Source organism: Manacus candei, unplaced genomic scaffold (genome assembly GCF_025592945.1).
Source record: "Manacus candei isolate 608988 ecotype Guabito, Panama unplaced genomic scaffold, ASM2559294v1 h1tg000159l, whole genome shotgun sequence".
NCBI classification, from domain to species: domain Eukaryota; kingdom Metazoa; phylum Chordata; class Aves; order Passeriformes; family Pipridae; genus Manacus; species Manacus candei.
The window spans coordinates 1,855,111-1,872,557 of NW_026138207.1; the positions used below are offsets into that span (position 1 = coordinate 1,855,111).

The 17,447-nt window shown below is 43.1% G+C and overlaps 2 protein-coding genes across 15 annotated transcripts in view; one reads left to right on the plus strand and one right to left on the minus strand.

Annotated features, from left to right (window-relative positions):
• The window catches only part of NAXD (NAD(P)HX dehydratase), a 51,053-nt gene extending 43,562 nt beyond the window's left edge, over positions 1-7,491 (plus strand). For 7 of the 8 annotated variants that reach the window (XM_051772832.1, XM_051772831.1, XM_051772833.1 and 4 more), the window contains 2 exons: positions 2,720-2,840; positions 5,227-7,491. In XM_051772832.1, coding sequence (XP_051628792.1) covers positions 2,720-2,840; positions 5,227-5,377 — 272 coding nt within the window. In that variant the 3' untranslated portion in view covers positions 5,378-7,491. Of the gene's footprint in view, positions 1-2,719; positions 2,845-5,226 lie in introns of those variants that run through there. The other variant, XR_007900831.1, reaches the window with a different exon arrangement.
• Positions 7,492-7,623: 132 nt separating this feature from the next.
• The window catches only part of CARS2 (cysteinyl-tRNA synthetase 2, mitochondrial), a 41,544-nt gene continuing 31,720 nt past the window's right edge, over positions 7,624-17,447 (minus strand). For 6 of the 7 annotated variants that reach the window (XM_051772838.1, XM_051772844.1, XM_051772841.1 and 3 more), the window contains 4 exons: positions 17,232-17,355; positions 15,266-15,364; positions 11,469-11,729; positions 7,624-8,707 (listed from right to left, as the gene is read on the minus strand). In XM_051772838.1, the coding sequence (XP_051628798.1) occupies positions 8,633-8,707; positions 11,469-11,729; positions 15,266-15,364; positions 17,232-17,355 (559 nt within the window). In that variant the 3' untranslated portion in view covers positions 7,624-8,632. Of the gene's footprint in view, positions 8,708-11,468; positions 11,730-15,265; positions 15,379-17,231; positions 17,356-17,447 lie in introns of those variants that run through there. The other variant, XM_051772842.1, reaches the window with a different exon arrangement.

Genomic DNA, 17,447 nt, shown 5'->3' on the forward strand with positions numbered 1-17,447 from the left:
CCAAGAACCATGTTTTCTAGGTTTTCTGATGTATATGTCCATCCCTAGTTGAATGTGCTGCAGCCTCACTGAACAATGGACCAAAAATTGCTTCATCCTCCTGTAAATACATAATTCCACATATCTCCAGGGAATAGAACTGCCCACCTTCTCAGCATCATCGCTGTCTGTTCAGTCATGTCCATCTAATCGAGGTCTTATAACTTTGCCACTGGTTGTCACTGCTCAGTGCAACATAAGGACATCAATCCCCTGGTCCTTAAAGAACTGCTGGAGATGACTTCACAGCAGGGCAGAGACATTTAGTGGGGGATGTTGCACTGGGGGAGTGGGAAGACAGCAGTTTATTTTATTTTTCTAAGAGAAGGCTGGGAAAAGCCATCCAGAAGACCTTGTCCTATGCTGATTTGGCAGTATGCCAGTTTGTCTTGATGGTAGTTGGGATTCCTTCTTTTGTTTTAAAAGCTTTTAATAGTGACTGTAATTCAGAGGAATTTTTAAATCCTTTTTCTATTGCCTGTTGTAATGTTCATCATCCTTTTATTTTGAGATATTCTGTGATCAGCTGAGCTTCTGCACAAAGAATTGCTGAAGCGTTATACTTTTCCCTCCTCATTCAAGTGAATTTCCTGTAGTTCTGCTTCTTTGAAGGTATTCCATGGATTTGTTTTCCAGCATCTCTGTGCAGAGTACAAAGGTCTGCTTTTGTTGTTGCCTGTGAGGTAGTCTGCACATATTTGAGACTTACTTTTTTAAAACCACAAACAAAAGACCACTTTTTTTTTTTAGCAGAGTATTATAATTGGCCTAGTTTGAGGAGAGCTTGCTTTCCTGTACAGCTCAAAAATGACTGGAAGGTTGTGGGGCTACAGAATAGTGGCAGATGGTGACATACAGCTAATAAGCAGGGGCTTGTGCTCAGCTGTCAGTCAGAAGGCCCCAAAGCTTTTGAACAGAGGATTTCCATCCTGCCTCCTGCCAGGAGTTCAAGCCCTCAAAGTGAAAATCCTGTGAGATAGCATCTTCAAAGTAGTAGAATTAGATGTAATTTCTCCAAAGCACTGTATTTAAAATAAAAATAAGAATAAACCATGCACCTAAAAGGGCATACCTTCTTCAGATAGCTAACTCAGAAGGGCATTTAACTTGTGAAATTTGACATTAGCTACTGCTCACTGAGAAACACATCCAGAATCTTAATTTGAGAGGGGGAGGGGGAAGGGGAGAAGAGTGATTGGGAAAATGAACTGCTGGCAATGCTGCAGTGGTGTCTGTTGTGTTCGTGGTGACTAATGAATCTTTGTCCTCTCAGTGGCAGCAAACACACACAACTGCCTGGCCTCACAAGCCCAGCAATTATTGCTGGAAGAATTGGTAGGAAATGGAAGTGAAGTACAATTCTTTGCTGTTCCAGAAATGAACTATGCTAATGGACTGGAAGGGGTTTATTGGCATTATGTAGTTTTTTACTGCTTGCTATTTAAGAAGATTTATCTGCAAGTCCTTCAGTTTTGTTCAGATTTTTCCCATGAGTTTGTAAGAGAAAAATTGCATTTGAAAAATATGGGTAGTACTCCCTCTAAACCATCTGGGCTGCTCTGTTTATACACCTTGGAGAAACCCAGCCCAGGTGACTTGGGGTAAGAGCTGTTCTCCAAGCAATGTCTTGCTTTATACTTTGCTTGTGTATTTGGTGTGCTCAGGAGCACACAACAGTTGTGTGCACAGTCCTGAACCTGAGTAACTCTGCAGTAGCTGGCTGGAGATGCTAAGGATCACTACTTGGCCACTGATGATTCTGCCAGCTCTTCTATTCTCCTAGGAGAGGAAAATAAATTTCTCCTGGGTTTTTTTTTCAGAGCCAAGCAAGAAGAAAAGCTAAGGGTAGGTACACAAGAGAGTTTGGAGAAGAGTAGCAGAATCTATGCTGTTTTCTTCTTGTATGCCTTAGGTATCCTTTAGGCTTCCTGCCTGGGCTTGTTAAGAGTGGAGAACAAAGGAGTTAAATGTAGTGAAACCACTTGCATCTTCTTCATAGTTAAAGCTCCACAAAGAGATCAGTTTGACCAAGGTCCTTTATATATTTAAAATAGAAATGTAACATCTGATAACCTGACAGAGCCTATCCACAGTGACACTACTGACAGAAACATACATGGATGCTGAGGACACTTGATTGGCAGAAAAAACAAATCTGTCTTGCATATGGTTTTTACAAAGCCTGACGAAAAGGCTGTTTTCAGTAAAATACCTTTGTGATGGGCATGGTAGAAGATTCGAGATTTTAGTTCTGTTTTGCATTTGCTCTTTGTGAAATGCCTTGGTTTACATTCACAAACTCTGAAGGTCAGAGACTCTGAAGGATTGCATTTACGCAATGGCTTTGTGGAGGGACCTGGTCCAGTTTGGGTAATGGTTCATCATGGCACGTGAATCACTGAACTCATCTGTGCAGGCTGAGTGAAGTGGAAAAAGTGTGTATATTGTGTGATGTTATTTGTAAAGTATTAAAAGGTAATCAGAAAAGTATTTTTAAAAATGTTGATGCAATAATTTTTTTTTAAGAATAGTGTACTTCAGTCTGTGCTGCTGTCTCTCATTAGTCTCTCACCTGTTCATTGCTGTTTGCCTCAGAGGTTAATAACCCTTGCTGCAGTGGTGTCATTGTAAATGGAAGGAAAAAAGCACCTGACTTTGTTTTATGTTTGTCTGTTTGTAGTACTCGTATGCAGTCATGAAGGAAGCAGCCGGAGATGTGGTGGACAGGGGGACCTTCTTTCTGGTTCTCTTGGAGTCTTAGCACACTGGGCATTTGTTGCTGGAGCTGAAAAAACAAATGGGTATGAATACTAATAATTAACTTAATTGTTATGAGTTTGTGTTCTGCTGTGGCAACTGTTGTAGACCCGCTGTATAAATTTCCAAATGAAATCAGAGTCGTTGGTACAAAGATATCCATGTACTTTTAAAAAATGTTATGTTCTAGAGCAGTCTACATAGTAATAATTTAATAAGACAAACCCTTCAGTAATCTAACATCCCCAAGTCTGAGGCAGAAAAAGAGCATGAATTTGGATCTATCCCCAAGGACATTTATGTATGAGATACAAGTTTTCAAAACAATTGAATGTAGGCTGAAAGTACGAAGAATAAGTAAGTGGTAGTCACTGGTAGTAGCATCTCTGTAATTCAAAAAACATGTCATTTGGCTTTGTTTTTGTAATTTGGTGGATCCTTCTGCACTGTACCTAAGTAATTCAGTGGGGCAGGTAAGTTGAAACTTGCAAGTAAAATACTGTTTCAAAGAGTGTAACTCTTTTAAAGGCCAAACGGCAGTCCAGTTTATTCGTGCATAAAGCAGCCATGTAGCTGACTGTTGGCTTTTTGTTAAATTACATCAATTCCTGTCTGACTAGTTGGTCCATATAGTCATGTACTCTTTCTGTGAAAGCAGCTGCTTTAAATGAAGTTGAAAGGAACCCTGATAAAAGCAGTCAGGGAATTACAGTCCCTCTTCTCTATAAGTAATGAGCTATGAAAGTTTGAGGAGTGGAGATCTTTTGTAGTCTTTTTGGATGCTGCATGCAGATGCACACAATTAGATGTTCATGGGAGTTAACTAGTCTGTTTTACCACAAGGGCACTGCAGTAGGTGCCCCAGGAGGAATGAGGGACCAACTGAACCACACTTTATAAAATTCTGAAATCTAACATAGCAATCCCAAAATGGAAGAGTTGCAGCTGTCACTAATGGAGGAATTTTGTTTTTATTCGCTAAAAGGGTGACTTCATTTTTGCTTGGGGTACAACAGAGCAGTTTTAAATTGTTAGAGAGATTAGCAAAGGCAGCACACGTTCTCCAGGCTCTCCTGACTTGAACTCCTGTGGCTTTTCCAAACAGCTTGCTCAGAAACTCCTTTATTTTATAGATGAAGGAAAAGTATAATTGGCATCAGCATTACATTGTGTCTCCTGTGGTGGTGTTAAGGTGACCCTTCACAAACACCTGCTGTACCAATCCTGTCTACCTTGTGTGTTTCAGGAGAGGAGGAGCTTCTTGGGTTCAGTGAGTCAGGGCATCTGCTTGCAGACTGCACTGCAGGCAGTCCAGCCAGTCTTGCCACACTTGTGCCTGGTTCTGTCATTTCAAAACAGGTCTGTGCAGAGTGGAATTCTGAAACAAGTGTTTTAACTGCCTTGAGCCCAGAAGCCTGTGCACAGCTCTTGTTTCAGAGCAGTATTTGGGCATCCAGGATTGACTCTCAGAGTAGCTTAAATACTCCTGCACTTTGATGAGTTACATGGAGTTGCCCCTTAAGTAACACCTAATTGTAAACTCATGTCCTGCTTAGCCTGTGTTTTACATCAGGATCCTTCACAAAACTCTCACTTGGCAGAGTTGTCAGTAGGTCCCTAGTGACTCACAGGCAGTGATGCCTCAGCTATGGTTGAGCTTTGTGAGAATTTTAATCAGCCAGAACCTGGAGTGCAGCACTGGCTGCTGAACTATTCTGCAGTTGCTTTCTGTTGTAAGGCAGCAAAAGTGACTCCCATGGCCCAGCCTGTGAAAAGGTGCTCTGGAGGTGGCAAGACTGTGCTGGCTTCTCCAAGGGATGTTCAGTGTTTGAGGTCTGGGGCTGGGTACACTCTCTTAGGCCGTTTGTAAGCACGTAGGATACATTAAGGCAGTGTGCCTAATTTCCGTCGTGGGCTATGGCGGTCACTGTACCACTTTTAAGCTGGTATCATGAGGGCTCTGGAGCAGTCACTATGGCCCTGTTAAAAATCATCTCTTGCCTGCATCCCCACATCCTTCCTCACCCCCTCCAAGACAAAACTAAATGGAGTTACCCAGCAAATGGAGAGGAAAGGGAGTTAAAACGCTGCCAGGTGATATTTGATCTTCTTCTGCAGGAAAGGATGAAGCATCAAATCAGTAAAACTAGACATGGATCACCTTCTTCCCCACTTTTTAAGCCTGTTTTTCTCTTGCGTCCTTTGGCCCTGGTTTCTGAGTCAGTCACATGCTATGCCACGGATAGGGAAGTATTTGTTAAAAAAAATTCAAACAAAGATGTTCTGCAGTGAGTCTGAGAAACAGATGTTTGCTTGAGAGGCTTTCCTGGCATTTAGGGGTACAAAGACGATGTCCACCACCTTATGGATTGCACAAGAGTGTTTGGATTCTCTGGATAATGTTGTTGTTTTTTGGTTTTTTCCTTTTAGTCAAAATCCCTTTCTAGTGGCTGCATTTGGAGCTTGCTCTCTTACGAGGCAGTCTAACCACCAAGCCTTTCAAAAATTCGGACGTTCAATGACAGCCTCTGACATGGTTTCAGAAGTTGGAACAGCTTTCAGCAAACTTTACGAAACCTGAAGCCAAAGCAGCAGAGAAGAAGAAAAGGAAGAACAATGACTGCAAGAGTAATTACATGTACCGTAGAATTTACATAAGTAATGCACCCTTTCAAGTGCTGTAGCAACATTGGTATGTTAGGTAGATCTTTTTTATTTTTAAGAATAGAAAAATATGATTAATGTAGATATTTTTTAAGAGTTTGGAATACAAAAATGTTTTGGCTGAAATAAGCTGTAGTTGCAGATCTGTTATAATATAATAAAACTAAACTGAAAGTATTCCTCTGTTCTTTTTGATAGTTATTGAGCAATAACTAAAGTGTGAACAGCAAAAAAAATGCACTTGATATTTAGATAAAATTCTTCCACCAGCTCAACTGAATTTCTTGGACTGCACCAAGGTTATCATGTTGTCATTCTTAGAACCTCTGTCTAGAATTAGCTATTGCACTTCAGTTTTTTGCCATGCTAGTATATTAAGAAGCAAAAAATAAGCCTCTTTGGAAAGGGAGTGCATGAGAGTTGCTGTAGATTTTGAATGTAATTAGTTGCCTTTTCCCATTCCCGGTCCCAGAGGCAGCATTCATTTGGACAAGGCACCCCTTCCTGCAGTGTCTTATTTTGTTGTTTTTTAAAAGGTCCCCCCGTGGCAGAATAGGATATACTGTAGGTATCTCAGCAGCAAAATTCATTAAATGGTAATTAGGCTTACCTGAAAAAAAAATTAAAATTCTGTTTCTTTATCTAGTCTTGACTCATCTGGAACTCAATGTGATAAATTTGTGAAATTATCATTTGGAGAGGTACTAGGTGGGGCAAGAAACTCAGTGATACCAAACAGAACTGTCAGACTCTCAGTGATCATGGAAGAGTAAAGTGCTTTTAAAACTGCCGTTGCCTGCTGGGTTAGAGCTCAGAGAAGACCAGCACACAGATCCATAGGTGGATAGTAATTAGCCAGCAGGAATAAGAGTTGAAGGCAGCCCACAGCATGTACCTGTACTGTCGTAGCACTGTGCAGGCAGCTGTATGCTGCAGGTTAAAGGCAGGAACAGAAAATGGTGGTTGGTGTCTGAGCTTCAAGTGCAGTACTTAGTGCTTGGTACTTTTACTTTTTTAGAGCACAGAGGCTTTTTGTCTGATCTTTGTGAGACAGGACACTGTTAGGGCCACACTGATCTGGCACGTTGGCAGGGCAGGTAAGCGTTAGGTATAAAGAGGAACTTGTGTGGGATTTTTGCACACTACGATTTGTTAAATTTTTGGAGATTCAGTCAAAGCTCATAGGGACTAAACCAGTATGGAGAGGGGGACAAGTTCATGCCAAGAACACTTAAGTGGGTACTGCCCTTGAGCCTCCAATCCAGCTCCAGGTGTTTATGCTCATTAAAGCACAGAACAAGCACATAACGTGTCTGGTTATTGCAATAGATGTTACCTGTTCACCACAACCACTCCTGTGCAGGGCTCCAGCTCTAGGTTGGCATGTGGTGTCCCACAGACCAGTCAGACTGTGTTCTCATACCTTCAATAGCTGCCTGCAGAAAGCACCTGGAATCAGAAAAGCTGCTCCAAGTATTTCCCTTCAGCCCTTAGAGTTGATATTTCTGGATGCACTGTGACTACTACCTCACCCCGATGCATTTTTGTTTTTCTTTCTAAACCAGTTACCTATTTTTAAGATAGGTTTTTAAATGTTTGCTCATGTTGGTCTATGAGGGTTCACAGACTACTCTTAAGAGATGAGGTTTTAGTGTTTAATTTAAGCAGTTTTGTAAACTGTCTGCATCTTTGGGGAAACTTAAGCTACTGTTATTTTTCCCCCTAAATCTATTTGAGAAGCCTGACTACTTTTAAATTAAATCAGCAAGTTAAAACTGATTTTAAAACAGCTACTGGCTTTTTTTTTTTTTGTATTTAGAACATCAGTGGTACTATAATCTAAATGGCATTTGTAGGCGAAGTCAATCAATTAACAGAGCTCAGTACAGATTTCAACCTGCCGTGTTGGTTTTAAATCTACACAGAAGTTGTAACTGTTACTCACTAATGTATACAAATTGGTACCTTTTTTAAACATTCTGGAAATGTAGCAGTTTCTTTGGGTAGGAAATAAAAATAATAGCAAATTGACTGTGTGGACTTTGTTTGGTGTGTGCTGATGACATTTCCCACAGCTGAGCTGCCTGCTCGCCTTTCTTTCACTCTAGTTTGCTACAACACTGCCACTAGAAGAGTGCAGTACCAGCTGTGTCAAATTAGCACCTGCCCCAGTGCTGGTGAAGGGACACCTCCATCTTTTCTCTAAGTACCAATAATGCAGAAAGAGAGCAGAAAAATAGCTACACGTTTTATTCCCAACAGTAGAAAAAAAAGCCTTTATCCTTTGGAACAGACAATTTGAAAGTACAATGCACAGAAGTGCCCTGTAGATGAAGCCATGTTCTGCTTGGTTTTTACCTTTTCATAAATTAAAGTGCCTATGGGCACTTTAAAGAAAGTGTGCCCATAGGTAAGTACCAGCCCCATATCAACTCAGGCCCTAGAACACAGGTCACCTCACAGGTAAGAGAGGCCTCTGCACCTCTGCCTATAGCCACAGCAGCCAGGGACTGTTTTTAATGCAAACAATGACAAAAGCAAAGGTAACTGAACAGGTAATAGCTAAGCATCCTAATTTTATCTTCCCAATTATGATGGAGAGATCCTGAGTGTCCTGCATTCCCAGTGCTAGAGAAATCTCAGTGTATTCTGTGCAAAAGCAAACTATATACCTCCATATTACAGGTAAAGGTCTCACAGGACCAAACCAGCACCACTGCAATAAGGAAATACTTCAAGGCTAAAAGTGTCCCCCACTTCTCTGTCTGAGAGGAACAGAATTGTTGAACCAACAGGCATAAAACTAAGTGTTTTCACCCTCAAAGACAGGCCTAAGTTCTTGCCTCTTCCTTCGCTATGTTTAATTCTCAGTGTCAGCTCAGCAGAAGAGGGTGCAAAGGCAGATCACAGAGCACTTGGAGCTGGAACATTTCTGCAGCAGAATATGCCAGTGTTGGTGTAAATCAAGCTGCTTCCTTGCTGCCCTGCACTCTGGATGCTTCTGCCATGTGTGCTTCAAGGCCTGTATTTATTTACCCAAAGGCAGTGCCAACAGTTTTGCTCAGATTATTGTTGTTAGCCGTTCTATTCCACAGACTTTATTTGGAAAGAATTAATATTTACAACAGTTGCCAAAGCAGCTGAAATAAAAACCAAGTCCAAAGATGAGGGATCAGCTTTGTTTCTCAGTCTGCTGCTCTGTCTGCCCTCCTTCCACAATTTCCCAGGTTGAAACAGCAGCTCTGTCCTGTAAGAAAAAGTATCCAGGTTAGTCCCAGCATGTGGAGGTACAGGTTTTTAAACAAGATTCATACAGCAAAGCTACTAATCCAGTTAGTTAGGCAAAGGAGGTGGTGATACCATCTCAGAGGAATGCCACTGCTACTAATAATGCTCAGAGCTGTAAAACAAACCCAGATAATCCTTCCCAGCTAAGAAGGAAGAAACACACATTAGAAATGTCACCTCTTCAGTGTGGGATGCTGCAGTGGGGTGTAGACTTTCACAGGAGTAGCAGATTCTGCTCAACTCCTGCAATTGCATTTTCATGTTTGAATGGCTCATGTACATGGAAAACACTTATGGTCAATACATGAGAATATGTATTGATCACCTTCTGAACTTGGGGATAGTGTAATACGGTCATATTTTTGAAAGACAATAGTACAGTCAAACGGAATATTTCTGACTATTTAGATCCAGCTGTTTGTAATGGTCACAAAGTTAATCTGAATATGAGCTCTGACTCATGAGAGATGCTGGGATACAATGCTGAACATTTTTTATATTAAAGTGAAAACTATTTTTGATGCATAAATACACAATTACTACATTTCACTTAGCGGCACAGCTGAGCTTGTGTTTCAAGCATGCTATAATGACATGAAAAGACAAATGGGTATTTTTTTAATCAGTTTGATACAAGTTAGGTAACTTCAGCCAACATCATCTACATCAAGCATCCTGAGAGAAGAAACTACAAACTTAGAATCTGAAGGAGAAATTACCCTTTTTACAAAGCTGATTTTTAAGGAGATTGAGTTGGTTCTCAAGCCACCCCCTCCTTGCCCTCCCTCAAACCAGGGGTGTTCCTAGTCTACTCTGCGTGTAGATGAGGCTTGTCTGCTTCATCTGTTCTGCTGCTTTTCCTCCTGCACATGGACTTGAGAAGTTGCTGGCTTACTTGAGCTTCATGTGACAGAGTGGAACCTGTTAGCAGAGGCATTGCTGCATGCATATCATCAAGCTCAGAAGTTCTGTGGCAATGAGAGGCTGGATAGCACTTACTAGGCAAGCAGCACCCCCCTGGTGGGCTCTGTGTTACCAAGGCAACTTTCTAACAGCCGACCCCAGACAAGCAGACTCGTGCTGAGCAGGAAGGTGGGTAAGGCCATGTCTTGTTGCATGTGTGCTCTGGTGAGCCTGTGTCAGGAACTGCAGAGCTGCATGTTCACAGGACTCTTTAGGATTTGCAAAAGCAAGATGTGAGCAACCTTCACAGCACACCTTTGGATACTTCCATGGTATCAGCAAAAAAAGCAGGACTTCAGCTTTGGATGTGTGCTGTGTGCGCTCATCTGTGCGTGTGTGCTTTGTCTTCTGGCACAATCTCTTCTAGGAGGAGCAGGAGGCAGATTATGCTGAGCTTCAGGTTATTAAAAACATTTTTTAAATAAATGGAATGGTCTGAATCCTGGTTCTGACCAATTTCTGTGAAGTTTTCACATGTAAATCCCTTTAAAAACAAAGCAAAACAAATCTGCACAAGGATGGAAATGGGGCTGTGGCTGTTTTGCCAACAGATCAAAAGGCAAGCTTCTTCTCCAAGACTTTGTCTCAGCACAGTTGTTTGGATTTTCAAACTTGCTTGACAGATGAGTGGAGCGAGGATTTACAAACAAGTTAAAGGAGGCAGATATTGCAGCTTCTCAGAGTATTCCTTTGCTTTCACAGCTGTAGCTCACCACCACAGTGCTTCGGCGCTCACCCAGTTTGTATCGCACGCTCGCTTTCATCCGAGACCCTTAGACAGTGACCACGCTCCACAGCTGTTTTTAACAGGTGTGCTGACAAGTGACAGCTCTCACATTGGGCAACCAAAGCAGATGTATACTGTCCCTCCCTGATGTCACTGTGCTTTATATCCCTACCAGCAAAAGGATGGAAGCAGACTAGGCAGGCTCAGTTCCCCAAGCGAGGGAAAAATAAGCAGCATAAACTGGAGGGAGGGAAAAAGACACTGGAGAGAATACAAGGATTTGTCTGCACGTAAGGAGCAACACTGACCCACCAACGGGTGGAGCAGAGGTGAGAAGGGCAGTGAACAAGAGGAACTGGAAGAAGCAGGGCCATTACAGAAGTAACACAGCTCCTTGAAACCAGGAGAAGGCAGTAACACAATGGATGGGCTTCTCTTGAGCAGGAGGTGCCACTGAGGTAACGGAAAAGAACAGTGGCATTAGGTGTAGGCTAAAAGTAGAAAGCAGGATGGAGAGAGGAGTGGTACAGGAATCAGCAAAGTACTTGTGGCTCAGGAACAGTTGGGAATGGAGCTGCTGAAGATGGAAGAGGCTTTCTCATGAGGACTTATTTTTGGTGGGGAATTTGGAGAGGGTAGAAGGAAGGAGTTATTTTTATAAGTCATCTCAGTTCACTTCCCAGTTCCTTTGCAATCTTTTTTAAGATTGCACACATTACTCATACCTTTCCTTCTGGATTGAACTTGGGCAACTTAGAGATTTCTGAATATTAGATTTTCAATGGCTAAACAGCACGCCCTTAGTAACTGCAGAAGTAGGTACAGCTTTCATGGAGACACCAGGCTGAGGGGGAGCAGAAAAGAAGGCAGCAGTACAGCCAGACAAGTGCTTGACTTCCACCTCCTGCTACTGCAGTCACTCAGGGAGCAGGAAACAACACTGAAAACTGATGAAGGGGAACAAAGGGCAAAAATAAGTGTTCTCTTAAAAAGTGATTAACAGTCTCTAAAGAGGGTTACTGTCTTCTACCTTTAGCTGGATTCCAAAGGCAGCAAGGTCTTCACGAAGACTGTCACAAGCCTCCAGGAGGGGTTTTCTCTCCAGCATTAACTGCTTCCTCTTTTCCTTCTGCTCTTGTTTGGATTCATTAACTCTTGGAGCCCCCTCCACTGGCACAGCATCTGCTGCTTCCGGCAGAGCCAGCGCATAGTGACGGACCCTTGTGCGGAACCTCACAAGCTCGTCAAGGACATTAGAGAGCACTGCAGAGTTGTCTCCTCCCACAGCCACCTAGAAATCAAACAGCATGCTTTACAAACATCTGAGAATGGTATTTAAAAAAATCAACCCCAACTCAGCAGCACACGTTGAGGCCTCATCACCTCTCTTGATTGTACATCTTCCATGTATTGGAATATATGGACTAATATGGAATATATGGACTAATGCTGGACAAAAAGTTACAGTGGAGTCACATTTGGAAGTAGTTCAGTGTATTCCTACACAGGAAAGCATCTATGTTGGAGGTCAGCAGAGTGCTCTGACTTGAACATAACACACTGCATAACCTGAGTGTGGAACTCATCACCACAGAAAACCTCCCAGATGCCAAAAGTGTGCATAAGTTAAAACGGGGTTAGACAAATTAATGGAAGAAAGACCTGGCAACAGGAATCCAATACAGCAAGGGAAGTCCAGCCACTAGCTCAGACAGCTCCTTGGCTGTAATAGTCCGAAGACCTCGCAAATGCATCAGCCTTTTACTCTGCCTTTGAGCTCCAGGCCTTCTTCAGGAAATACAAACCAGGAAAAGTAAGTATTTTCACTTTAAGTCTCTAGTCTATCCTTTCTCCTTGCATCAACAGAAAAATCTCCCCAAATCTACAGAACTTTCACCTGATCCACCTTGCCCAAAGTTACAGCCACTCAACCCAACAGAGCAGCAGCCATTGCACATGATGAGTGGGAGTTTTCTGGCTGTAGCCAAGCCCCCTCCTTCCCTCAGCCAGCTCCGAGCTTCCTCAGCCCCATTGGCTTAGTAGAATTCTCGCTGGTCAATGCCTCAAGAAGAGAACAGACTTGCTCCTCCTAGAGAGTCCTGGTCCAACAGCTGCCAGGATGGGAATTTGGGAGTTAGCTGAAGAGAAAGGCCACTCCTCAGCACTGGCACAGCCAGGCTCCTGGTCTCACTCTTGACAGAGAGACCATCCCTGTTTCTCATTAGAGGCAACTCCTAAGGGGCAGGAAAAGGATGAACCTCCAATAAACAAGAGAAGGCCACTGCAGTATTTTATCACTAAGACACGAGAGGGGGAGCAGCCAACAGACCAGTGAAACATAAAACACACCAAGGCGGGGGGTGAAGCTGCCGCCAGCAACGCTCATCTGGGAGCAGAAGAGCAGCTGAGTAATTAAAGCCAGAGGGGACTGCAGTCACTGAACAGCAGGATGGAAAGGAGAGGGAGCAGTTTCAGAGGTCACTGACAAACAAAGAGGAGGAGGGGAAGGTGAGGGAGAAGCTATTGAAGATAAAAGCATGAGATGCAGCTAATTCCCCAAGCTTTCAAAACATGTAACCATACTAAAGAAAAGGTTTATGAGATTGAAGAAGGTAATAAATCTAAGTGCCAGAAATGCTCCATAGTAACCTGGGGCAGGTAAAAGAGCAGGATAAATGCTTAAATACAGAAGGGAGAGGAAAGACAAATGATGATGGGAGTAGCAAACATGCCTCTACAAACACCACTGACGGAGTTCAAATCAGGCACCTACTGGAGTGAGATCCTGCAAAAGGAGGGGCACCTTTAGGAGATGAACTGATCCGATTTCCACATAAAACACTGTGTAGCCTCTCAGGACTGATCTCCAGTTTCTTCTCCTGCAGTACTAACCAATCCAAAGAGCTTGTAATAAGTTTTAAATGGAAATTTGGCCCTTGCTTTCCCCACAGATGATCACCAGTTTGCCCCAGCTGCACCTGCAATACACTCAGCACTCTTTGGCAGAGCAAAAGCCCTCACCCGTGCTTCCCAGCTCTAAAACAGGCATGCCAGTTTCCACTCATCATCTCTTGATGGATTCATCTTACCTCCCTGTGGGCTAAGATCCTTCTCTTGCCAATGCAGAGAGAGAGAGAGACAGGCAGTCTTATTTTATACAACCACCAGATTAAGATGAACTACTCCTTAGCATCCCCCCTGACAACTTCAGAAGCACAAGCAGTTACATTAGACCATACAGCTGATTAGCTGAGATGAGTGCCAGCCCAAGAGCAAGACAGACCCACAGGCTATATGCAAACAACCAAATGAAGAGGGCCCAAACACTGCTCCCTGTATCTTCTACACTAAGCTGTTGGCACAGCAGTGGCCAGGCCAGCCAGCCCTCTCCCAGACAGCCCACATGCTGGGACTCACAGCTGCATGCCTGGGGTTACCTGGCTAAGGGGCAAAAAAGGTGGGATGCTGAGCTGTTGTGGCTGCTCTCAAGGTCAGAGAACAATGCCTGCACCATTTTATTTACTAACATGTGGCAGCCTGGGGACCTTTCTGATGAAGATTTTGATGGATTAATTTACTGGAATCTGAAAGAACAGAGGGATGGAAAAGAGTCTGATGTGCTTGTTTCCTTCCTTGCTTCCTTCCTTCCTTCCTCCTTTCCTCCCTCCTTTCCTCAGACCAGCATCTTCTGCTGATCCTGTTGCCACAGAGAAACTAGCACAGCTTACAACAAAGAAAAGCATTCAGATACTTGTTTCAGGAAAAATGTGTAGGTGTAGCAGACACCTGCATACAGGCAGCCCAGAATCTGAAGGAATGACTTTACCACCCAACTTAGAGAAAAATTTAAGTGTTTCTTATGCCACTAAAAATTAAGATCCAAACTACATGGCCAAATCACATCCAGCTACTGTTCTGAAAGAAATTTTGTGAGAAAATCCATAAAGAACTGGAGTAAATAAACACATTTATCACTATAGTGCCTGACTTTCAAAGGATGAATAATGTTATTCACATTTTCTTATCCTCTTCTCCCCCTCCCCAAAATAAATTTTTGCAGAACAGTTTCTCTAAAGAAACTTGTCCACTTCTTGGTATTCAACTCCGTATTTGAGCAGGAGTGGAGCACAGAACAGCCTGCTATTCTCCAACATCTTGTGTCATTTTAAATGCTCCCCTTCCGTACATCAGGATATCACCTCCATATTTATAACTCTCTTTCCTGTTCAGTACTTTGCTTTGAACTTTTTCCTCCTTTTTTTCTCTCCCCACTCCTGTCTTTCCATGAATTAGACATGTAAGGGGGCTCCCCCTCGCACCTCAGTGCACTCCCCTCCCCACACCCCACCATGGCTCAAGGCAGAGCAGCCCCTTTCCCCCACCCCTGCTTTCTGCAGAGGAGTGGGACCTCAGCTCCTGCTCTGTGCAAGGGGGTCACAACTGCAAATATTCACACAGCTAGCGAAGCCAGCCTGGGTGCCACCATCAGAAAGAAAAGGAAAAGCTGGGGGAAAGCCAGACACATAACAGGACCAAACTAAAGGCCTCTAATGACAACTTTTTCTCATTTCATTCCTCAGACTCTGATTTCAACAGCACCCTTGGTGCAGAAGCTGCACAAGAGTACCTCTGAGAAGAAAAAAGCCCACACTTTGTTCCACCTCCTCACACACTCTCCTAAGACATCACAGAAGAAACTGGAAGCAGAAAGGTTTACTAAAACCATCAATTACTTTGTCACATCTGATGCTTTTGGAAAGCATTCTATAAAACATAACACTGGAGTTGCTACCATACACTAGAACACATAGAAGAGATGTTTCATACCTGTCTTTCTCCAAAGGACATCCCAAGGGCATTGAAAAAACCTTCTACATAGGAAATAATGCTTCCATACACAACAGAGCTTCTAGGAGATCCAGCATCCTGTTTAAAAAACACTCAAAAGAGATTGCCCAGTCAATACATATTACAGAACCCAGCATCTCTCTGTAGCCTAGTCCACAGGGGAAAACTATTACTAATTATATAGATCTACCTCCACCAGGAACACCTGCCCAGACGGGTAATCTTACAGAGATATAAAAGCACCTCACAGCACAAAGGGAAAAGATTTAAATAAATGAGGGAAGGGAAGAGCTTATCACCAGCCTGCGCAGTGAGGACAAGAGATGCTTGTGAAGCTGCCGTGCATTACATGTGTGCAGTGAATTAGACATAAAAATAGCACTTCTGAGCATGAAAGGGCTGTGTGTATGGCAACAAAATAAAAAGAAAAAATCCCAGATTCATGGGCACCTATAGTATAAAGGATAAAAAAAAAATAATCATTCTTTGAGTGTCTTACTGATTTGATCTATGTGGAGACCTCTTAGAGATAGTGTATGGCATTTTGTCATGCCCTGGTAGCACCAGAAACCAGAGGCAGCAGCAATAAAATCAAGATTAAATGACAGACTGAAGAGCAATTTAAGGGACTAAGCCTTGCCTAAAAAATAAGAGTGATGACACACACGAGCAAATTAACAGCTGGTACTGGATTTTATCCGACATCTTCATTAGGGCCTCACATAAACCATAGCCTAAAATGTGTAGAAGATCTGAACAGGGATGAGCTGGAGCAGGCCACTGAGACAAAGAAACAGGAACATGCTCACTAAGGTAAGAATGGCAAGAAGGTTCAAGAGAGGAATAAGTAGTTATGTGGATTTACTCACAGCTCTTAAGGAGAAAAACTACAGACAGAGCCAGTAACAGGGACACTCCGACATCTGCGCTGTACCCAGGAAAGCTCCACCACCCTGACCAGAAATCCGAGGCAGCTGCCCCACAAATACCCCATCCCATTCTCAACAAAAGAACTGGCAGGAAGAATTCGGGGGAGAACGAGAAATGACTGACAAAATGAGGTTACTTGTATTTAGGAGTGAATTTGCTCAGAGTTATTTTGTAAAGGTAAGGCTAAGGGCAGAATTTAAAGCCAATGCCGAAAGAGGACCAGCAGGAGGCAGAATTTCTAAACAAACAGGCTAATTCTCTCTTAAAATCAGTTATTACGTTTCTTTTAGAGCACAAACAGGGTGAACAGATGACACCAGCAATCAAGGAACACAGCAACAAGGCTGAGGTGCTTGCCTTGAGTGACAAAGGGAGTTGTTGGTAAATGGAGACCCATAAGTGCTTCAGAATGTGTTTATTGCTCAGGTCTTGTCCTTTCCAGCTGCCTTGTTTGTGTCAACATCAAGAGATCTTAACAGGGTCTCAATTTGCCAAAAGTCATCTGAAGACAGACTCGTGCAGGAATGCTGATGCCACAGTTACCATGTGCCAACAGCATAAGCCAGTCAGACCCCAATGCTGAGCTCACCCCCAGGACTGCCCCGTGCACCTGGGGTTGCCTGCCAAAGCCCCTGCAGCAAGCCCCCACCCCCATTTCCCAGGTTAATATCCATGCACAGGTTAATTTCTGTGCATGGATATTAAGCAAAGAAGCAGGGTAAGAACACTAAAATTAGCAGCATGCCACAATGGCTTCAGGCCTTTCAACAACCTTATGTATAAATAATATAGGGCAGCAGGAAAGAAACATCCTCTGGACACAACGAAGCACAAAACAATACCCGTGCACAATTCCTGTGATAAGGTCAGGACGAATAGGCTCCATTACGGTCAACAATTTATGGAGCTTTGTTTCTGCTGGTTTCTTATGTGAACAATAAACTAATCTGTCTGCATTAAACAGTAGGACAGTGGACAGCTGTCATTTTCTGATCTCTGTATCCTAATGGGTTACCTTAGTAACAGCCTTAAGCTGTCTGTTGCCATGGTGAATGAGGTCCATAATTGCTGCAACAGCCCTGGAGGTGTCAAAGTCATCTGCAAACGCAGCCTTCACGGTTACTTTTGTGTTGGCTAGCCTTCAAGAAGAAAAGGTAACATTTAAGATAAGACAAACAAGATGCCAGCAGAACTCTGAATTCATCAGCTATTCAGCTAGAGGGAGTCATTG